Genomic DNA, 23,861 nt, shown 5'->3' with positions numbered 1-23,861 from the left:
GTTTTAGTTCTGAGGATATTTATGCAAATAATAAGGTATTTTTGCAGGTAGGTAGATCCATTAGCAACATAAATGAATAATGTTAATCATAAATACATGTTGACTTTGGTGCATTACAACTGAACCTTACTATCCGTGCAGTGGATGCCAAATGTACAAGTGAGGAGGATAGTTTTATTTGTGTTCAAAACATAACCGTAGAATAAAATAAATGATGGAGAACCCATTTACGGATGTCTTGTGACAAGAATCCGAATGTAGCAGGGAAGTGATGATTACTCGTGTGTTTAGGAGTGTCTCGGCACGTGGGGGATGCTCTGAAAGGCCATGCCTCCCCGTGCCTGCGGAAGATCTGCGCTGTTGGGATCCCTCCCTGGGGCATCATCGAGAACCAGAGGGACCTCATCGGAAAAGATGTGAGTAGGACACGTTTTGCTAATAAAAACCTCCATGTTCAGGGGATGTTTTAGCTTTCTTATCTACATCAGTTTCTGCCTGCTTCACTTCGCTGGCTTGATTTTGTTGTCAGTAAAAGAAATTTTAGATTTTGCTCAGGAATCAAATTCAATTGCATATTGAGGCACTGTATTTTGGTTTTCATATGTAAGTAATAGGTTTAAAATATTTCTCTTCTTACAGGAAATTGCTGTTCCCTTCTGAAATTCTGTAATTAACTAGGCAATTGTCTTATGTATGCAAATGATGTATTTCTACATTCATGTGATTCAGGATAAGCAACCAGGTTAATGGTGTACACAAGTAGGCTATTAAAATCCATTATTTTTGTTCATAAACTGGAGTTTTATGCAACTGCCAATGTGATGGAACAAGCTACATAATTTTTTAAAAAACACTTGACAAGTAGGGCAAAATCATTCCAAGTAAATGACAGATCACGTTTTTTAGTGGGATGACAACAGGGAAAAATATGCCACTGTTTCAACTGTTACAGAGAAAGACAGGCTCATCTCCTCATTCATCTCCTCACTAAGACTGTAAAACTAATCATGAATGTTTTCTGTGGTATTAATTATATTTTCACTACTGTTAAGAGTCAAATGAAAACCCATGCTTGATTAGAGCAGCAAGAAGCGTGATGGAGACTTCCACACAGTATGGCAAAGGAATATATACAAATGAGTAAATGCACAAGATGATATTTTACTGGTTTCTTTGAAAATTTTTTTATTTCATTTTTCTCAGGTAGTTTGCCTGTACCAAACTCTCTGTAATCCACTCAGCAAGCTGAGTACCCTCAACAGCATGCATTCTCATTTCTTAATGGCAGATGATGGGACAGTAGGCAAGTATGGAAATGAAATGATGCTCAGGAGGAATTTGGAGAAGTACATATCACTTCAAAAAATACACACAAGTGAGTACTGCCTTGGTCACAGTTTGAAAATCCTATCCTAAAAGTCATGGAGATACTTGGCATTTCCTGTTATATGCTGTGTGTCCTCAATTGCCATGAATTTTACTGGCTGAAGTTACTAAATTCTAATGTCTTGAACTCAGTCAGGAGAAATGAAAAGGACAACACTCTCAGAAAGAATAGGCATTTGGAGTAACTCAGGTTTTGGTATCTGAATTACAGAAACATCTGAAAGAGTCAGATTATTCTGAAAGTGCTGAGAATGTTCATTTTGCACAGTTTTGCATGGTGTTTATATCAGCATGAGTGAATTTCCCAGCATTTTAACTAGGTGGTAAGACATCTTGCATGCATTCCTCAGACCTCCTTGGGAACAGAAACACAGGCTGCTTGCAAAAGGGAAACTTGATTTTGTAACTTGCCTATGCAGTGACTGAATTATGGTATAGAAATCGTAAAGAAAATATTTATTACCTAGACAAGTATTTATTTTTATGCAGCAGATTATTTAAGCATTTTTTTTGTAAGTTGCTTCTGTTCTAGAGATTTAAAGCATGAGATACATCAAAAGATATCGCAGAATTATGATTTTGAATGCTTGCTTTCTTATTCAGCTCATGGTATAGTTTTTACAAACTTAGAACCTACTCAAAATCTTCTTAGTGTGTTAATGTGTGCAGCTTCTTATTCAGCCTCTAATGTTTTTCCTTAATATGGCTTTTTGTGACTTGTATTTTCCATTTTTTTTCTATTTCTGTTGCATCTTATGTCATAGGTATTTCTAATTACTAAAACATTATACTACTATAAAACTTATCAAAGTCTGTAAAAAAAAGGGGGGGGGGCTGTTTGCTTTTCCATATATATAAATAAGCAAATGGATGTGGTGCACCCTTGAATGTGTGACAGCTGTTGTGAACTGCAGACGATATTTTACGTAGTATGCTCTTTATTCTTTCTAGTGCTAGGGCTGCTGACAATTGCATCAAGGAGTTTTCATAATCTTTTTGCCCCAGTTGCAGGTGTTTTTAGTCAGTCTTAAAAGTGTAAGTCGAATTAGAGATGATGAAGGCATGATTGGCTCTTCATTGAACCATGTAGTTATGTGAGATTCCTTCAAGAGTGTTAATTGATGAGACATTCTGATTTTTTTTTTTTTTTTTAACTGAGACCTGTTGTAACTGGTTAGGTGTGTTTTGAAACAGGAATGGGCCAAGGTGTACCCGTAGTTGGGTTGGTGGTGGAAGGAGGCCCCAATGTGATCCTAATGGTGTGGGAGTACGTGAGGGCCAGTCCAGCTGTCCCTGTGGTGGTCTGTGAGGGCACTGGCAGAGCTGCAGATATCCTGGCTTTTACCCACAAACACACGGGTGATACGGGGTGAGTAGCGGTATACTGCACCTCCTGCTTGGCTTGCAATATTGCGAGGGACCTGAAAATGCCTATCTCCAAATCAGATAGATAAGAGATTCCTGCCTCTAATAGTGACCGGACTGTGGGCTTCTGCTGGCTTTTACATCTCTGAAGCGAGAACAGTGCTTCTTCCTCCCTCCCCCCAAGCTGATGTTAAAAAAAACATTCTGCCAAAATTATGAATGCTTTTCTGAAGAGGAGAGCTTTGAAACTGCGTCTGGCTGTTCTGAGTTATTTCAATGTTTCTAGCTTCTGGCCAGGGACGGTGTTGGGGTGGTACCTGCTTTGCTTTTGATTCCATCCCTTCATCCTTCTTGTCAGGATTGTGAAAGTGGGCTTGGGCTTGGGTTACACAAAGTTTTTGAGACTAGAGCTGGGGTTATTGCTGCTGTAAGTGCCTCAGTCTTGGGTAGGAAGAGAACCAATGTTCCCTAGCCTTGGTTTAGGTCCCAGTGTATTTCCCATATATGCCCCATATTTGTAATCTCTTCTAGTTCCTTGTGCCACCTCCAGTGCAGCCTCAGCTCCGCAGAGCCTTTGCTCAGCTGCAGACGCTGGGATATTAAAAGACAGAAAAACCTTACAAAACTTTTAATATTTTTTAGCTGCATATTCATAAGCAATCCTTTGAAAACTCTTAACTTTTTAATTTCTTATGTTTCTAATAGGTTATGTGTGTGGTCAGGAGTAATGCCCATATAAATAATAATTTATCTTATGTGATGCCTTTGCTCTATTTTGTTGAAAGATGGGAGGAAAAAGTCAACAGAGAAATTAAAATATTTCTGAAGTGTCTCTGTTTAGCATAAATTTCTATTGCTAAATTTTTATTGCTGAGGTATCATTTGGGGTGGGATGAAGTAGCCCAAAATAAACTTTTTTGCTTTTATGTCTGTTCTTCAGGGAGCTGCGCCCTCAAGTGAAAGAAGAGGTTATGGTAATGATCCAAAACACCTTCAATTTGGGGCAAAAACAGTCCAGTCACTTATGTCACATTTTGATGGAGTGCATGGAGCACAGAGAATCCGTGAGTAGGGCTCACGCACTGATTTTACGATGTCTCTGTTTGCGGTTACCCTTTTTGCTCTTTCTGTGATGAGCTGGCTTGGGCTCAGCAGTTGCAAGGTAACAGCGTTGTCTCCGATATGAAGATGACAAGAGAGTGTCTGTTCCACTGGATTTGGTACACATCGTGTACTGCAGAGAAAAGGAAGCTCAGTGCCCGTGGTCAAAACTCCTGAAAAGATAATGTGAAATGAGTCTTCTGTTTTTATAAAACACCAGCAACTGATCTGTGTATCCTTTGTTTTACCAAGGTGTATAATAGGTATTTCCACAGAAGCCATTTAGTTGACTTCTCAAGTCTCAGTGATTGCTTATGAAATGACAGCCTTCATGTCTTTGGCAAAAGACCTGACATCTTCATTTTCACAGTAAAGATCAAATGATTCTTACTTTTTTTCTTTCTTTACTAGTATCGTTTCTATAATTTATAAATGCATCCACCCATTCTTCTACTCAGAATTTTACTAAAGTTTTTTTCTGCACTGTCAGGGTTTTTGAAATGCACTGACACATTTAATGGCTCAGGTAATCATTTGGGGATACTGAGTATTTCTTATGAAAGTCACAAGAATTGTTGCAGTGGACACTGAAACGGAAAGGATATAATAAGTCTTTGTATGTTTTTCTGTAGGTTTTATTATATTTCAATGTCTAAGACTGTTTTCTAGTTGAAAACTGAGTAGGTATCAGTCAAGTTGCATTTTTACCTTTCCCAGTTTTGAAAACTAATCAAAAGAAAATGAGCTCATATTGTTATACAGTAGGTTGATGTCAGATTGTCTGGGACACCATTGCATTAAAAAGCGAAATGATGTAATTTCTTACTGAAACAAAGTAAATACGTTCAGATACTGGTCCTTTTCCAGTGTTTGTGCTGAGATCTATGTGTTTTAAGCTACCACAACCACAAGAAGAAATAAAAGCTTTTCTGCCCCATCTCAAATAAAGTACTTCTACAATTCTGACAGATAACCATATTTGATGCAGAGTCTGAGGAACAGCAGGACATTGATTTGGCAATTCTGACTGCACTTCTGAAAGGTACTTACCTGGGAATATGATCTGTTTTCATCTATGTACAGCCCCCTTGGCTTACCCATTCAAAGCAAAGGAATAACATTGATGTATGTGAGCTATTAAATACTTTGCTTGTTTTCTAGGTACAAATATGTCTGCTTCAGATCAGTTAGCTTTGGCGTTGGCCTGGAACCGACTGGATATTGCCAAGAAACATATATTAGTTTATGGACAACACTGGAAGGTATGTTTTATTTCTCACAGTAGCTTTACATTTTAATTTCATGACTTATTTTCCATGATTTTCATTTGTCAGCCTTTAATGGAGGAGTAGTTTGGTGCTTGGATTCCTTGTTGGCATAAACATCTTTGATTTTGGAAAGATACTATTCTTAAAATCACAGTATTCAAAAGCAGTGAGCATCACATGAAATTAAAAACACACTTGTTTATCCAGTTCAATCATTTTCCCTGATGACTTTTCCAAATAGTTTCACTGGTCCTTCTGGATATATATCCCTCAAGCCTGCGCTGAGATCTGTGTGTTTTAATCTACCACAACCACAAGAAGAAATAAAAGCTTTTCTGCCCCATTCATTGCTGGTCAAAGATACTTCATTGTAAAAGAGAGCACTCTTTTCTCCTGAGGAATAAATGTGCTGCCTCTCTTTTCCCGACTCTAGACGGTACAGAAATCACTAGACCAATACTGAATCTTTTGTGGAGTTGCCAGGTAAAAATGATAGAATTAAATGTGTGATAATATAGCATTGTGTGTTTTTTTTTTTTTTTTTTTTTTTAATAAATTCTATATCTCACATCGAATGTTATTTCAATTTTTTAGAAATATGTATTTTCTTCAAAAAATGGAATCTGAGGCTGCCAGAAGTAAATCTACTTAATTTTCCAATTTTCCAACTACAAAGTTGATTTTGCCAGACCATTTTTTTTAATAATCTACGTTGTAGATGATGAAAAGTGGAACATCTTTTTTGCTGAGTGACGTTAGCTGATGGTTTGACTGAAAGAAAGTATTGAATTTATTGATCACCTATCCATGTTTTCTTGCGTTGTGTAAGGCTAAATATGTGAAAGATTGTGCCTGAGATGTCTACAGTTGGGCACTCATGAATTAATAAACACTTTTTTTATTGCCTCTCTGGGCTCAGCTCACTATCTGTGAAGTGGAGATGATAATAGCATGTTCTCACACAGAAATCTGGTGAAGAGAAACAGTGCTGAGTGCCCCTGAAAAGTCCAGAAGGGAATTACCAATTTCATTTGCAGGATCTGAGTGGTGTGCGAGAGACAAGGGATGTGCGAAGCTGGGAACAATAAGGCTGGAACCAAATGCTGAATATCTGCCTGTTAAGTGAGCATCATGCACTCTGTGAACTGGATATAGCTGAGCCCAGTGGAGAAACACAGTATATGATTTTGTAATGAATAATTGCGCTGTTATTCATGACAATAAATTAGCTGGTACCTTGTGAGTGCTTGACCTCATAACCTTAATAATATTTATGTAACACAGACTTTTGCTTTTATGCAATATGAGAAAGATATATTTATAAATCAAAATGTATGCATATTTTTGCCTTTAAGAAATTTGTTCCAACATGCTGTTATGTTTTGAATCTATAAAGAAAAAATATTTTTTTCAATGTCTTCTTTCTCTAGCAGGTTTATAGCATATAAAATTTTTTATTTACATTCATTTGTCTTAACAATGTGGCTGTCACTCCGTCAGCTGTAGATAAGCTTTTATTGAAGCAGTGTGTATGTAAGGTATTAAGGAAAGGGGATACTCTCTATTCACTACTGTTTAAATGTCTGTTCTGTTAGAGTAAGTCAGGAGGATTGAGCTTTTGCCATTTTTATATATTATTTAAGATATATTTTGGCAAGGCCTATGGTTTTGCATTCTTCTTTTGCTCGCCGTTTGCATGGAAAGTATAGGTGCTACAGAGGCAAGCGGAACCTACTTTGAGTAGTAATTAGTATAACTCATGAAAAAGTGAAGAGTAAAAGCTGAGATCTTAAATGAGAATGTTAAATTTCGGTGGAATATTTTGCTTTCTGCTGTTTTCATTTGATACTTCTGGTTCTTGAAGTGCCAGAAATAATACAATTTCCCATTCCCTACCACTGTGACACTGATGATTTTAGAGAACTGTTTCATAGCACCTTGTTTTTCCATGCTGCTAATCTGTTGCATTTCTCCTTATCTCTGACAATCTTTACTGCTTTTCCATGCACTTTTTCTGGATATTTAAGTCCCTTCTTTGGGATAGGTTTATGCATTATTCTGTAGTCATCTAAAAAGAAGCCCTAATATTCTGTAAGCCTGTTTGAATTTTTATTCATTCTTTCAGAAGGTAGGTCCACTAACACCTTTTCTGAATTAATTTCAAGGTTGACACTGTGCAGGCTGTGTTGTTTCACCATGCACATTATTTCACATTTACCAATGTGGAATTTCACCTTTTTTTTTGTGCTTATTAAAATTCTGAGATTCTTCTGCAGCTCTTCGTAACAATTGGTTTAGTTACTATGAATATTTTTTGTATCATCAGCAGGTATTGTCAAATCAAGCTGCAACCTATGGGATTTCTTTGGACTCCCATCACCATTTACTGTTCTTTTTTCCTATCATTTGATCACTTATTAATCAACGAGAGGATGTTCATCTTGTGACAGTAAAATTCCTTTAAAGTTCTTCAGGGAAGTTGTTATCAAAAGTTTTTTGAGGGCTACAAAAATATTCTACCAATCAGACAGCCCTATCCTCACTGGCTTCCTGAAAAACTTCCACTAGCTTTATGATTTCACTCTACAAATTATTTGTATTGCTTCTCCTTACTGTATCATATTTTCCCATGTCCCTATTGGTGCTGTTCCTTATCATAGTTTCATTACATCTTTTCCTACAAAATTCTGACTGTATTGATACACAGTACCTGAATAACATATGAACCTCTGCCTTTTTGAACATCTGCATATGTTTTACAGTTTCTCAGTCTGCTGGCAGAGAGGCCAATTTCAGCTACAGTTCAGCTCCCTGGGAACTCCTAGGTGAATACCACCTGGTCCCGACAATTTACTACCACTTTATTGGTGACTTCTGAAATCTTTTCTACTGACACTCCAATTTGACACAGTTCCTCAGATTTGTATGCCATAAAGAATAGCTTTGATGTGGGAACTTTCCTAACATATTCTGTAGTGAGCAGCGAGGCAAAGAATTAATTTACAGTTTCTGCAATAGCCTTACCTCCTTGAATGTTTCTTTTATACCTTGATCATCTTTCGGCCTTACAGATTCACTGGCAGTCCCACTGCTCCCTCTCCTCTGCTTCTGATATGCTCAGAAAAGATCTTTGTACTTGTTCGCATTTATTTCAGTGCAATTGCGCAGCATCATTTTGAATGGAAAAGCCATTCTCAAATACGGAATATGTTCTCCCTTTCAAGTAAGATGTAAAGAGATCATAATAAACAATTCCTACATCTGTTATTGCTTCTCCAAGCAAAAATTGGAAAGGCATATATTCTTTGTTTTTTTCCCAGTAAGCAGATAAAGGTCTTACATAATATTTTCCTCATATATTGTAACAAAAAAAAAAAAAAAAAAAAAAAAAAAAAAAAAAGACCTAAATACAATTCTAAAGCTCTATTTTGACTAAGTTGTATTCTTAATTAATGAGGTGTAACCCCCCACCCCTGCACAACTGTAAAGCTCTGCAGTTTCTGCATGGTTATTGTGGCCATGTGTTAAAATTTTGTGAAACAGATAATGAAGCAGCAATCTATAAGTGACTGTTCATAGAGTCTTGGTATTTTTTGTTATGTGTGTAAATATTTCAAGGAAACATGCATAGTTATATATTAGTTGTGGACATCTCTTTTTAGAACTCATGTCCTAAAAAATCAGATGGTGAGGATTATAATCAGCTGTTATTATGTTTCTGCTTAAATGTCAGCTCAAATGGACTTTGCAACAAAGAATGTCATTCTCACAGTAATCAGATGGCTGCTAAAACCTCCTTAAGACACACTGCCAGCCCAAGCAATGACTGCTCAAGGAAATTTAATCCATGAAAGGCCACTTGAGACATTTAGAAAGAAACATTGATAATTCAGAGGCATTGCACAGGCTTTCTTGTGACACATGATGCTTCTGTAATGTTTACTGATCATATCTGTTAATATTGCAAAAATCCACAAAACATAAACACAAAGGACCAACTTTATATACCAAGTTAGTGCTGGTACCTGTATGCCAAAATTCTCATTTTTCACATCCAGCTGCATTTTCTGAGTATGAGTATTCTGCAGAAATCTTCCCTTCTTTTACTGTCACAGTTCACCATGTTCCCAACTCCTTTACTATTTTGTGTCGAGAAATCCTGTTGAGCTCTACGCAAGTACTGTGACTTGCTTCCCCAGTTTGGTACTGTCGTAGGTAGTACTCTTCTTTGCAGTGACTTTCAGAGAGTTTATCCTAACACAGATCCTTTCTTACATTTGAAAAGAAATCTACATTAAAGAACTTCGAGTTCTATAGGAAGATCTTGAAATATAGTACCTTGAGATGGTTTTTGTCATATATCAAAAAAGAGCTCCCCCCCACCATTATCATACATTAACTTCTAACATGAAATTGTGAGTTGGAATTGTGAGTTCCAAGGGAGCTGGAAATGTACTGTCGGAGACTGGCTGTAAAGTTAGATTTATAGAAGTCTTTATAGATGTTGAGTTTATGGAGAGTTGGTTTTTCTCCTCCTCTCTTTTTAAACAAATGTATCCTGCAGCATATTTTTCTTTTGGACTGTTCTCTTTAAATGTACCTGAAGGCAGATCAGTGTGATAGAGGGATCCCTAACTGTTCAGGAATGTTTTATTTATTTCCAAAAGAAGGTAATGTTTTTCTAATCTTCTTCCCGTATCCCTGCCCTCCTGGAGGTTGGTGCCTTGGAACAAGCAATGCTGGATGCTTTAGTGATGGACCGTGTAGATTTTGTGAAGCTATTAATAGAGCACGGAGTGAATATGCACCGTTTTCTTACCATATCTCGGTTGGAAGAGCTTTACAATACGGTGAGTGTTTGAAATCCCAGTGTACAAAAGGGAGCACACACAGCTTGTAGATGTGAATGTGTAGAGAGAATAACAGTTTTCTTAGGTGATTAGATAATAAGGACACATGTGAAAGAGGACTTTTGAAAAAATATAGAAAATGAACATTTTTTGATGTTTTGATTGTAAAGTTGGATTTTTGGGTTGCTGTCCTAGCTTTTGTTTTTGAATTCATTGACCTAAACTGGACTGAATACACAAATGAAGCTCATGAAAAATATATTCTGATTTTAATTTGATTTCTGACCTAAACTTATCTTCCTGAAAATTTTCTGCTGTTTAGCCAAGGTAATATCAAATGCTTTTTAAAATAGATCCAGGTTTAAGATGAAAGAAATATTTCAGATCACCAGAAAAGGTTTGTTGGGGGAGCTAGAATAGCAGGGACTTATTTTGAAGTTCTTCCAGCTTTCTTTCAATCTTGATTTTCAAGAATAGAAAGGTATGTTCATTTACTCTCTTCTTTTCACATCACAGAAACAAGGACCGTCAAATCTACTGCTGCATCACCTAGTTCGAGATGTGAAACAGGTAATATACATACGAGAGGCTGGGAAGCAAAGAATGATGCTTAAAACTTCAGTGTCCAGCGGTACACTGCTATTAGATGATACTGGAGAGTGTTTAGGAATAGAAGTGATGAGTTCATTGCCACACTCCTCTATCTGGTGGTTCATCTTCATCCCACTAATCCCCCCAAGCAATTAACTAACATACTACCACTGAATGCTCCCAAGAGCTCCATACCTTAATTTGAAAGCCAGGCAGTTCATATAGATGAGACTGTCTTTTTCTTAAGTTGCCACAGTGACATTATGCAGTGATTGTACAAAGGGCTTAGCGAATTAGAGCAGTAATTATGCTCATTGCTTTAAAGTTGTTGGGTTTTTTTTTCTTTCTTTCTTTCTTTCTTTTCTTTTTTTTTTTTTTTCTTTACTAAGCTAGAGGAGTCTTTCCTTGCTAAGCAGAAGCAGAAGGATACGGTGACAAGATGCAGTACTCTTTTTATGTGCTGCAGTGCTTGGGAGAACAGAAGGTGGCAGTGGATGACTACTGCATGGAGCACTGGCTGAGTTAGGAATGTAGAGGCAGCACAGTTATTTAGCTTTGCAGTTAATTTGTTTCATATTTCCTTTATCTGTTGCAAATCCCAGCATTGCTTACCCAAGAAGGGATGAGCTGTTCTTTGTGCATTTAATCTCCACTGTAGGAGATGCTGAGATCCTAAACTAGATTAATTGGATAATTCTTCCCAGGGTTTGAATACTCTTATAAAATAAAATGGCAAATCTGACTATGTACAGAGTTGTATGCTCTCAAGTACTGGTATTTATGATATGATTTTCATGACAGTCTCACTGATGCTGCTGTGGATAGATGTTAGGATATCCTAGGCTCCCTGGCAAGCTGTTTCTTGTGCTGTCTGGTACTGATGGGCATATCTGGGGTCTAAATTCTGTGATGGACCTGAAGGATCTCTGTACTAAAAATACCTTCAGCTTTCTCAGGCTGAGGAGTCTGTTTTTGGCACTCAAACGGAAGTGATGGGATCCAGGATATCATTCCTCTCCTAAAATCCTTGGCCTGGTTACCTCTCAGGACATTCTGGGAGTTTTCAGCATGTGATCTAAAGCGGCACTTGAAATGGAATAGTGGAATTTAGGTGGAATACAGATATAGAATTAAAAAATTTTTCACTCCAGTGGCTAAGCTAAATTCACCTGGGACCTGCAAATGGGTCTAAATGTTGAAAAGACTTTCACATCTGAGCTTCTGTATGAATGTGTGAGTGATCTGTGCACAGGTGATGCAGTCACAGTCTTTTTATGCTAATGCAGTAGTTAGAACACTCACCAAAGAATTGTGAGCCTGGATTTTAGGACATAGCCTCCCTTACTATGACCAGTTTTCGTGCTCCTGTTTTGGATTTGGGTAGAGATACATTGATGCAGAGAAGTATCTATACATATAGGTGGGCAAAAATACTCGCTTAACTCAATACCAGAGCTGGCAAGGTGTCTCCTATGAAATTGCCTTTTGCCACAGAGCTCTCAGAATATGCTAGTGCCTCTCATTCCCCTGGGCTAGACTGCGCTAGTTGGCTGGACTGAGAGCTGTCACTAAAGTCTATTGAAAAAAACTCTGGCTGATGAAGAAAGTGGCTTTTCACAGTTCGAAAGGCATAGACTGCTGGGAATATTTAACACTTCTGGTCCTGTCTATGCCCAAACTCATTTTTCACTTCCAAGAGTTACAGTTTAAGATTTTACTGAGCGTCTTTAAAGTTGGCATGGAAGATAGTCTGTTTATTAGAGAATTTGCCTCCGCCTTGTGTCCCGGAGTAAGAGCGGAGAGAAGCTGGGAAGCAGTGGTGCTTTCAGTGAAGGTGATGAGAGGCTCATGCCTAAGTCATGTTTAGCTAATAGAATTGCAGATGCCTTACTAGTATGACAGTGTGGAGTCTCTACAGGAGACCACCAGTCTCCAGGACATACAAATATATTTCATACTCTTCTTAATTTATGATTAGGTAATGATCTGACTTAATAAGCAAGTCATATCATTGCCAGTTTTCTTCTGTTGTTGGAGAAACAAGATTCTCTTCAATCTGCCTGGCTGTTGGTGATTTTACTGATGGATCATTGCCCTTGCTGATGAATGTAGCTGAATTTCACAGGATCACAGAACGATTGAGGTTGGGTCCTTTAGAGATCATCTAGTCCAACCTTCCTGCTCAAACAGGGTCACCTGCTGCAGGTTGTCCTGTCTTCTTTTGCTGTGTGAAATGTCTTGTGAGCATTTGAACTGCATGGCCAAACATTGACATGGTTGGACCATACATGAAATAGCATCACAAAATCCTGTGATATTTGATGTTTCAGAGTACCCTTCCGTTGGACTATAAGATATCACTGATTGATATTGGGCTGGTCATAGAGTATCTCCTTGGTGGAGCTTATCGGAGCAGCTACACAAGGAAACATTTCAGAATCCTGTACAACGATCTCTACAGAAAACACAAGGTAACGCTACAAAATGGCCACTGCTGGTCACCAATAAAAGCCAAAATGTGACATCTAAAAATAGTTCAGGTTATCATTGTGGTTTGATTGAAAAGTATTGGTTAAATATATTCCATGCTTAGTCTGTTTTGTGGATATCTTAGTCAACTGCGATAAATTTGGCAGTAAAACAGACAAATCTACTCCTCTCCGGAAAACTATTAGTGACTGTTAAATTAACTGTTAGTTCAACAGATTCCCCTTTGTGTCTGATAGCCAGGTTGCATTCCTTCCTCTGGAATTCATCAATAAAGATCTTTAAGTCTGTGTTAATCACCATTTCCACTTTTGTGAATGCTGTTTCTGCTTTTAGTGCTTGGAGATAAGTACAGGCAAACTTCACCTCTAATCTACATTTCTCTGTTTGTGTTTTATGGTGTACCTTTGGATCTAGAGAGTGCTTTCCAGTTTTTCTCAGAGCCTGTCTCATCATTCCCTTCATCAGAGTAATCACTTGGGTAGCAGAATGGGATCTACTGAAAATACTTTACATTCGCAGTTCTTCAGAACTGCACAGCCTTACAAATGCAAGGTAATGTATATGTTTATTCTGTGTTTATTCTAACCTTAACTTTGAACATACTGTGCTGCTAATCAGTTTGCTGAAAGATTTATTTTAGACACATGCTATTCAGGCTTGTTATTTATCATAGTTCCATTTAAATTCCTATGGAAAAGGAATTTTCAAGAATGTGCACTGTTCAAGAAATACAGATCTTTCAATTTTAGTGTTGAGTTCAAGCTCTGATTCCACCCAGGATACTATAAAACTTCTGTTTACTTCTTGATAGGGCATTCATTCACTGAATGTGTAACATAAAATCTCTGAGCGTACAGCATCGATAAAAACTCTTCAATAATAGGAATTTTCTAACTTTCACTATGTTTTCTCATGACCGCTTATTAAAGTAGCCACATTAACCCTTCTAAGAAGAAATTTAGTTCTGTTATCTGGGAAAGGATGACAAAATATTTTGTTTAAAAAGAAAAGACTATTAAAAATCCCCATGTACTGTCATGTGCTAGACAAAACATAAAGATAAATGAATTTAATTGACTTTATTGGAATTAGTCTGAGCTAAACTAACCCTATTATAGCACTGAGAATACCTGAGAGGTACTTGACTTAAACCAGTAAGACTTTTGCTTTGCATTTTATGGGGAAATATCTAGGCATGAATATATAGCAAATTTACACTACAAATGTGGCAGACATATTAAAAATCACTGTTAGCTATCACAAGTCTGTTGTATATTTTAATCTACTGATTGCTTTTCTCTCTTATCATGACACAACTACAAGAAAATAATAAAAGATTAATACCCTGCTATCAAGAGGGTAGGAGACTACCTAACAGTGGTGGCTATAAATGGCGAAGTAAAGATTACTGAGAAAGGGGTGTTTTTTCTCTGCTGATGAAAGTGGGTTCTACCACTGATGATCTGAATGTGATCCAAGCTATGGTTTAATAGTTTAACAGTACGTAATGATCAAAACCATTTGCTATTTTTAATTCAAATCTGAATGCAATTTTAATTATGAGTCTGAACCTCAACAATTCATTCAGATTTTCTGTCCTTTAAACAAATTTGTAGGAAAGACCCACTGCTTTCCATAAGTCTAAGAAGAAGTCAAAAGAGTTTATAAACTTCGCAGAAGACTATGAATCATCTGGCTTTATTTACCCCTATAATGACCTCTTGGTTTGGGCAGTATTAATGAAAAGGCAGAAGATGGCAATGTTCTTCTGGCAGCATGGAGAGGAAGCCATGGTCAAGGCAGTTGTGGCTTGCAAACTCTACCGGGCAATGGCACACGAAGCTAAACAGAGCAACATGGTGGATGACACTTCAGAGGAGCTTAAGAAGTACTCGAAGTATGAGTTCTCCTTTCCCTTCAGTTAATAAAGATCTGCAGTGCTTAGAATGGTTAGACATTTTTCTAATCCACTAAGAGCTTGTCATATTGGTGGTGCCACAGACTATAGAGCATAAAAGAAATACTTCCAGCTGCCCACCATTCATAGTGTATAATGGGGCAGAATACTAGTGCACAGTCTGGTTGAGATTTAAAGGAAAACTATTCGTTAAAAGGTCAAATGGGAGATTGAAATTTTTCTTACAACTTTGCTTACCAGTTTAACATGTTAAAAGTCATATGGCACATCTGTGCTGGACTTTTCAAACATGCTACACATGATAATGAACAAACTTGCTGAACAAACTTGAAATATCCTGCTCTACATAAGACTAAAGAAAAAATACACCAAAATATCTAAGTGAATAAAAATGGAATAAATCAAGAAGTTTTTTCCAGGTTCATAATTTCATTTTAGTCTTTTCTGCTAATTTTTCTTGTTAGTGATCTATTGTATGCTTTTGTAATCACAATACCTCAGATTCAGAGTACAGTAAGATGTGTTGTCTTGTTTTGCACACAGCTCTAAAGATCCTTTTAAAGGAAGGCATACCTTCATTGAGGAGCCTCTCCTAAAGAGATGTGTAAGAGCCATGGTAAAAGAGAATTGCTCTTGCAGCTACCTGCAATGCTATCCACAGTGATGGCATATCTATTGTTGAAGGAAATAAACTGACTTTTATAGAGTCCATTTTGATCACAGAAAGAGGTTAGGAAAAAAACAAACCAATCACAGAATCATTGACATTGGAAGGGACCTCGGAAGATCATCTAGTCCAAGCTCCCTGCTCAAGCAGGGTCACCTAGAACATGTTAGACAGGGCCTTGATCTTCAAGGTGGGCCTTGAAGATCTCCAGAGAAGGAGACTCCACAACCCCTCTGGACAACCTGTTCCAGGGCTCTGTCACTCTCACAGTGAAGAAATCCCCCCTCACTTTCAGAGGGAACTGCCTGTGGTTCAGTTTGTGTCCATTGCCTCTTGTCCTGTCACATGGCACTATTGAAAAGAGTTTGGACCCATCCCCTTGACACCCTTCCTTCAGGTACTTACACAAAAACAGAAAAACAGAAACCAGGATCACACTAAACCTTGTGATTAGGAATAAATACTTAGATATTCTCTAAATTATTTTTTGCTGGGTATAGTGATAAAGCAATGGGAAAAATGGCAGAAGGCATACTTACTGCAATCGTTAGCAGAAAAGAGCTTTCAAAACAATCTCTTTGCATGAACAATTTTGAGTTTTGATTGATCCTTTTTATATTGAATATTAATTCTTTGATGCTCTAGGGAATTTGGGCAGCTTGCCTTAGATGTGCTGGAGAAAGCATTCAAACAAAATGAGCAGATGGCCATGAAGCTGCTGACCTACGAACTGAAAAACTGGAGCAACTCGACTTGCTTAAAGCTGGCAGTGTCTGTGGGACTGCGGCCTTTTGTATCTCATACCTGCACACAGATGCTGCTGACTGATATGTGGATGGGACGCCTGAAGATGCGGAAGAACTCCTGGTTTAAGGTGACATTGCTCACTTTAGCTTTTCTTGGTTGTTTAGATGCTTTATAGATGTCTCCTTGATTGTGAACTGACTTACTGCAGCTTCAGACAGACATGCTCTAGCATGTATTGGAACTGATGCATTGGGGAAGAGAAAAAAAGGATGGGAGGACAGTTCCTGCTGCTGCTGTTTTACTTTTTTTGAGAAAATAATTGGGAAGTTACATTAGGACAATGCATCTCCTGAATTTTTGTTAGCTGTTCCCACTCTTACAGCATCCTCCTCACTCATGCCTGCTCCCCCACAGCACCTGCTTCTCCGGCAGATGTGCTGGTGGGAGGGAGGCCCTGCTGGCATGGAGAGCAGTATCTGCAGTGTCCATAGATACCACTAACTCTCTAAAACTCACAAAATAATCAAGAGTAACACACTTTTTCAGAGGCTGTAGGAGTGTGATATGGAGCTGAGCTGCTCCTTCCAAAGTCTAGGTTTTTACTCTGGGTTTGTGTTGGCACTGTGCGCATCTGGCTTCAGCCCCAGGTCTATGCAATCAATGCCAAATTAATTTGCTAAGTCTTATATTTCCCCTTTAGGTCATTATAAGTATTCTTCTGCCTCCCACCATCTTGATGCTAGAGTTTAAAAGCAAAGCAGAAATGTCTCATGTGCCTCAGTCTCAAGACTTTCACCAGTTCACATGGTACCATGAAGATGAGAGACCACCCAACACTAAAGATGCCTTGTCTCTGGTTGGTGTGCAGTGGCTAGTCATTTGTGTTTCACTGTCTGTCCCTTTACCACAGTATATTTCTGGAGGGGGAGGAAGGGTGATCACCTGGAAATGCCGGGGCTGTGTCTGAAGAATAAGGGGTTCAATCCCTGGTTCAGATGTAGACTTCTTGTGTGAACTTGGATGAGTCACTTCATCTGTCCTGGGTGTCTTTTCCCTATTTGTAATACTGAGATCTTTCCCAACCTTACAGGAGTGTAATAAGTGTAGTAATTAACTGTGGTTATGCAGGTATTGCAGGGTACAAGGCCTGTTGAAGATGCAGATAACTACATATGTAATCTTATATTCTACATAATCTGATAATGGTTTCATATTATATGTAAGAGTGCATCCACAAAACTTGATTCAGTTTGCATAGTCAAGCACTCCAAAGTAGCGAAACACCAGAACTGAGGATATCCAAGAGTGAGAATGGCATCACATACCTCTCCACTTCAATTTTTCTTCCTATTCTACTTGGCCAGCAGCCTCCACTCTGTGTCTTGGTACTCAGCCTCTCTCCTCCTCTCCACTGCCATGCTTTACCCTTAACCTTTCCTTGAGATCTCTTGCCCCGATTACATCACAGCCCTCCAGATGTCTAGATCCTGCCCTCCTTGTTTGAAAGAAGGGAATCTCTACTTCTGCATTTCTTAAGCCTAATAGATATATCACTTAAAGGACAGGACTCTACTTTTGGTAGACCTGAAACACTCTGCAGGGAGCTGCAGTTGCATAAAAGTCCTTAAGCCTGATCATGGATAACCACCAAACACAGGTGAAATCTTCGCCTTTTAAGATCTGAATTCCTCCAGATTTCTGCTAAGCAGAGTTACGTGTCCGTCTTGTTTTCTGCACCGACATTTTCCAGAAGTTTTTGATCTGAGGTAGACAGCAGACACAGAGAATTTCCATCCAAATGGGTAAACGTGGGTGAAGCCCTAACCAAATGAAAAGCTAAACTGTCAAGTGAGTTGTGTCAGGCAATCTTATTTGCTCTGCCTACAGCTGATAAGTGTAGTGAATTGCTTGGGACCTCCTCTGTTAACTTTCAATTTGCATAAAATAAAAGCAAGCAGATTGTTCTCAAGGTCGTTCCCAGCAGCGCAACCGACCTGTCAATGCCACGCCTGTGTTTTCTCTCTGGGATGCAGAAAAGCACTTGAAGCACTTACCTCCTGCATATATAGTCAATTCAAAAGGCTTTCTATGGTGTTAGGTAGCAGCTATGATACAGAGGAAAGGCCAATAATAATTATTAGCAGCAGGGACGCCCTGCAGCCTAGCAGAAAGCAACAAAAGGACATGTGTTAAGTGTTTGTCTGACCTATCTCAAACAGGGGTGCTTCCTTTTTGAGCAATCTTATCTTATCTTCCTATTTCATCTAATGTAGAGTGATGTTTAAAACATAAGGCTGAGCTACCACTTCTTGAGCACTGTACTTTCTTAAGTACAGTAATGTATAGAAAATTTCAACACTGTACGTGTGCCATGGAGTGTTTTTAACATGCAGTCCAATTCCACTGACCTGTTTTAGTTGGAAATTGTACTCACTCACAGGACAAATAAGAATTTGGAGAATCCAGTGTTAAGACATCAGGGTGATTCTGTGTATCAAATTCTCTCCCTTTAATACACTTCTGATGCATAAATTGCAGTTTTCCCCCAGTTACCCAGGGAAATATTGTGTATGATGAATGAATAAGCCTTCACATTACAAGAAAATTTCTATACTGTAGGTGTCTACTAGCAGTAGATTTTACCAAGACAAGCTGACCAGCCCTGAAACAAAACTAAACCCAGTTTTCTCAGGCCTGCCCAGGCTTGTAGTTCCCAGACCTCTGCCCCTCCATGTCTCAAAACCCTTTTCAGTAGTACCTGGTTTTCTCGGTTGCCTGTGGCAGTGGATTTGCAGCTTTTCTTAGGCTTCAACAACACCTCAAATATTTATACCTTTGGTAGGGTACTCAGAGCTTTGGATGTAGAATCAAGAGTATTTTTCCTTTTTTTTTTTTTTTTTTTTTTTTTTTTTTTTTTTTGGTGGGAGATAATAAAGAAGTTATGTGTATTTTTTTCTATGTGGATCTTTGTAAGATAGTACTTACTTCATCATGTTCTAATCATGATTAAAAATAGCAATTGGATTTCATGTTTATAATTTCACTGCCCTAACATTTTCTGTGCAACTGTATTCTGAGCTTACAGTGCACTGAACTGAGGCACTTATTCCTTTATTTCGGAGTGCCTTACAGTTGTCAGCAGGTTTCTAGTCATGACTTGGGAATTTTTATCCTTGATTTACAGATAGGAGAGGTGAGACAGAGAGGGACTGAGAGACTTGCTGGAAATCTTACAGAAATCTGTGTCAGAAATATGAGTGGGTTCAGGACTGCTGATTCCCACCCAGTCCAAGGCCTCAAATTGCAAGAGCAAACTATAATGATTATATCATTATATAATGTATATAGTGTATATGTTAATTATTGCAGATGAGATGATTGCAACAGGACAAAATCAGGATGTTTCTATCTTTAGCGCCAAGCTTAAACATCTGTGCCTGTCTTCTTGCTAAGATGGCACAACTTTTGCAATCATACACCTTGGTTTCTTACTCTTAAATGCTGTTTCCTCTTAAGAAGGATTATGATGTGGAGAAGGCACCTCAGAAACCCGAAGAAAGCCAAGTGGACAGTGGACAAGGAAACCTTCCTGGAACTAGAAAAATCTATGAATTCTACAATGCACCAATTGTCAAGTTCTGGTTTCACACGGTTGGTCATTGTGCTAGAACTCACACTGCTAAAGACCTCTTCTAACCCTTTAAATTTCACTAGATACCACATTTGCTTTGTCTAACGCTAATTTACAGGAACTTGTGGTGGGGAATGGGAAGACATTTGAACTTTTCCCTCACGATTAGTTTTTGCAGCTAACATTGTACAGCTGCAGTAAAAAAATCTGACTATTGGGACTAAAGGAAAAGCCCATCACAGTTTTTTTTCAGTAGTTAATTGCATCTGTAGAGGTAAACTTGAACCTGACTTTAAATACATAAAATTTCACACATATTCATTCACTTTCTTTAGAAACTGTTTCTGAAGGAGTGAATTTTGATAAAGGATATAGTTTGCTACAGGGAAATATGCATTTATCAAATCAATTTTTGTAACTAACCTTATATCAGTAGAATTTCTGATATTTAAGATCTCAGTGTACATAAACTGTGATTTCTTTAAAAGGTCAACAGCTTTACATTTTTTTTTAGTTTATTTTCTCAGATATGTTTATAGTATGTTCTAAAATGCATTCTGCATATTCACCTGATATTATTCCTTCTGTGTTTGGCAGGTACTGATAAGCTAGCAGCATTACATTTAGCTTTGAGAATGGTTACTTGCTCCTACAGAAGATTAGAATAAAAGCCTAGTACTGCCTTTACATCAAGTAATGGCATGCAGATATACTATATTGTCTCAGTTCTGGACATTGTAGGTTTAGGCCCAAGGTGGACATGCACTGCATGCTGCTTAGAACAGCAGCTTATCTTCTACTTCGGTTCTTTCAGCACTAAAGTGCCAATTTTCAAATCACATGTAAAGGTATTCTCTATTAAAGGAAAAAAAAAAGGCTTTGGAGAGCTTGAGAAAAGATTTTGGGCTCAAAAATTTGACAATGTCCTGGTAATTTGAGTGTATTTTCTCAGGTGAAATACACGTTAGTGTATTTTTAGAAATCTGTTGATTTTTTGTTACAGCTGTCTGTGCATCTGGAACATGTAGTGTGTGTTTTGTAGATGGCGTACATGGTTTTTCTCATGCTCTTCACATATACTGTGTTAGTGAAGATGGAACCAAGACCCAGTGTGCAAGAGTGGCTTGTTATTGTTTATATTTTCAGCACTGCCATCGAAAAAGTTAGGGAGGTAAGCTTTTCTGTTTCTGCTCCTCATCTTTAGAGGGTATGTTATAAACTAAAGAATACCATAGCCTGCAGTCTTACAGAGAATTTTACAAGGCATGAGAAAGAAATACGTACAATATTTATGCTTCAGAAGTCTTTTACTTGAAGACAACTACTGGGGCTTTCAGAAAAGGTTTTAAAGTTTGTCCTTAAATCTCTGAAAGTGGTAATGTGCAGGTTGCTTGAAAGTCATGGAGCTGAACTGGGATTTGGAGCCATGGTGTTGGCATGAATTTCTTAAACTTTTGTCACAGACCATTAAACTTATAAGAAATATAGAATTTATCTTTAGATATTTACTTTGACTGTTGATGTTGTTGTTAATTAACAGATGTTAAATACAGAATTTTCTAAGGGTCTCCATCAAGTCCAACAGACTCCCTAGAAACAAAATTAGAAAAACTTCATCAAATTTTAATACTGTATTAGTTGGGCAGGAAAAAATGGCAGTAATCAGTCAAAATTAATCACATTAACTGTAGTTGATTAAATCTGAGCTTCTGAACACAGCTTGCACTCCAAAACTGAAGTTAGGGGTAAAGGCAGCTATATATTTCCAAAATTATTTTATCTGATCAGATATATCCTCAGTGTGGAATTGGAACATAATAATCAACAATCTTGTGAGGTATTTTTTTATGTGATTTTTGCAATGATGTACTTTTAGGAGAATAAAACACTGAAAAAATCAGTTCTGAGTGAAGGATGCTGTTAAAAGAGATCACTCAGAAGAGTGTGAAATCAGAGAGCTGAAAAATTTTATGAGGCAGCAGAAATTTTGGCAATAGATTGACGTTTGGGATGAACATAGAAGTTCTGTGTCTGCATGAGATAAAATTGAGAAAACATGCGCAGGGACTCTTTAGCTGAGAAGAAAATTGGTTATGCAATAGCAAATTCTTTGGGGATCACTGTTGTGCTATTGCATCCTATTAATGGTGCATCAGTGTCTTTCTGCCATTAACCCTAACTAGATACCTAGAAGTCGATGTCTTCTACATGCATTTCTTTGTTCGCGTACTAGTTCCAGACTGCTGGAAAAGATTTTGTAGGACACAGTGTCTTTACACATGCAGCTAATTAACCGCTGAGGGCCTTGCTATGTGTGACTGCAAGCCCATATTTCTCTAGATTGTATCAAGTAATTTTAAAGGCTTTAGGCCCTGATCCTGCAACCAGGTCCTCGTGTGGGTTAGTCCAGGTGAGTTCAGTAGGATCACTTGTTTGTGCAAATGTGTTCGTGAGCGTAAATTCTTGCAGGATCAGGGCATAACATTTCAAAATCTCTCTTGCACTTGCTGCTTATCAGTGTGATCTTACATAGCACTGCATAATTGGCCTCACTCATGCAATGTGTAAAGGTTTTATTTATGGCCTCCCAAAGATTCCACTTCACACATTTGGTCAGTGAAGCTTAAAATCCCTTTGGGGCACCTCAAGAGTTCAAGGAGCGAACATTTCATTCTTTACCCTGCTAGTTGCCAGCACTCCTTTTTTTAGCATGTCCTTGGCAGAATGCAAGGATCTTGCTTTATATTTTCAGTCTAAAGTAAGATGCATTAATTATTTTCCTGTCAGCAAAGTTAGGCTGGCATTTTCCATGACTTAGGGGCTTTTGAAATGGCTCTTGCAGGTCATGACCATTCCTCTGGAAAATACTAATTAATTTATAACAGTACATATGCATAGTAGTTCTGTACTGCCTGCTCCTTTCTGCTGAGGAATGTGATTTTCAGTGGGTGGGTGCAGTATCAGAATTCATTTTTCCTTAGGAAGAGCTATCCTATTTGTTTGAGCAATATGACATTATAGATTCAATACAAACCTCAGCAGACAGTGCATTGCTGTAGTAATATGCAGACTTGCTAAAAAACAGAGAAAAAGGAGTACCTTCCCAAATATCACAAAACTATTCAGACAGGAAAAGTATAAAGAATGTACCAATGATTTTAATGGCGTTTCTGTTGTTTTTTTCCCACATTCTGCTCAGGTATTTATCTCAGAGCCTGGAAAATTCAGTCAAAAAGTGAAGGTGTGGATTTACGAATACTGGAACTTTACTGATTCTGTAGCTATCATTCTGTTTATGATCGGTTTTGGCTTGCGCTGGTTCAACCCACCTGTTCAAACAGCAGGACGGCTACTTTACTGCTTGGATATAATATTTTGGTATGCACGACTCCTTGATCTTTTTGCTGTGAATCAGCATGCTGGCCCATACCTGACAATGATTGGGAAAATGGTAAGTATTACACTTTGGAGAAACATTTTAGTAGTTAAAGTATCTACCGAGGAACCTATAAATGTCAGAAATAAATCTAGAAAAGAATGGTGGCCGAATGAGAGGTGGCCTAATAACTCATAGTGAATATATTACTTGCATTACCACTGTTGTTTCTGTTTGTGAGTTTACAATCAGATTTTAGTTCTCTCTAGTTTATTCATAACTTGAATTTATTCATAAAAGCCATTTTCACTTGGTTCCTTAGAGAAGGGCTGCATTTGAGCTGAGTTTCTGATCCAGCTTCATAATAAGAGGAAGCAAAATCTCTGTCCCTGGCAGATGGGCTCACTACTGAAGATAATTCCCCTAGCTCTTGGAAAATGTCTCATTATTATTTTACATTTTGATTCAAAT

General features: G+C 38.0%; 1 protein-coding gene across 1 annotated transcript in view; it reads left to right on the top strand.

Moving 5' to 3' along the window:
• The window catches only part of TRPM6 (transient receptor potential cation channel subfamily M member 6), a 68,327-nt gene that overhangs the window by 8,800 nt on the left and 35,666 nt on the right, over positions 1-23,861 (top strand). The window contains exons 6-21 of the mRNA XM_062599797.1: positions 292-416; positions 1,204-1,375; positions 2,581-2,755; positions 3,692-3,815; positions 4,822-4,894; positions 5,014-5,114; positions 9,836-9,970; positions 10,487-10,540; positions 12,892-13,032; positions 13,466-13,603; positions 14,668-14,948; positions 16,282-16,510; positions 17,084-17,239; positions 19,900-20,034; positions 21,057-21,185; positions 23,214-23,465. Of these exons, the coding sequence (XP_062455781.1) occupies positions 292-416; positions 1,204-1,375; positions 2,581-2,755; positions 3,692-3,815; positions 4,822-4,894; positions 5,014-5,114; positions 9,836-9,970; positions 10,487-10,540; positions 12,892-13,032; positions 13,466-13,603; positions 14,668-14,948; positions 16,282-16,510; positions 17,084-17,239; positions 19,900-20,034; positions 21,057-21,185; positions 23,214-23,465 (2,420 nt within the window). The remainder of the gene's footprint in view (positions 1-291; positions 417-1,203; positions 1,376-2,580; positions 2,756-3,691; positions 3,816-4,821; positions 4,895-5,013; positions 5,115-9,835; positions 9,971-10,486; positions 10,541-12,891; positions 13,033-13,465; positions 13,604-14,667; positions 14,949-16,281; positions 16,511-17,083; positions 17,240-19,899; positions 20,035-21,056; positions 21,186-23,213; positions 23,466-23,861) is intronic.

This window comes from Rhea pennata, chromosome Z, assembly GCF_028389875.1.
Source record: "Rhea pennata isolate bPtePen1 chromosome Z, bPtePen1.pri, whole genome shotgun sequence".
In the NCBI taxonomy this organism is placed as follows: domain Eukaryota; kingdom Metazoa; phylum Chordata; class Aves; order Rheiformes; family Rheidae; genus Rhea; species Rhea pennata.
Note: the sequence above shows the minus strand (reverse complement) of the source record. Positions and strands in the feature narration are given on the sequence as shown.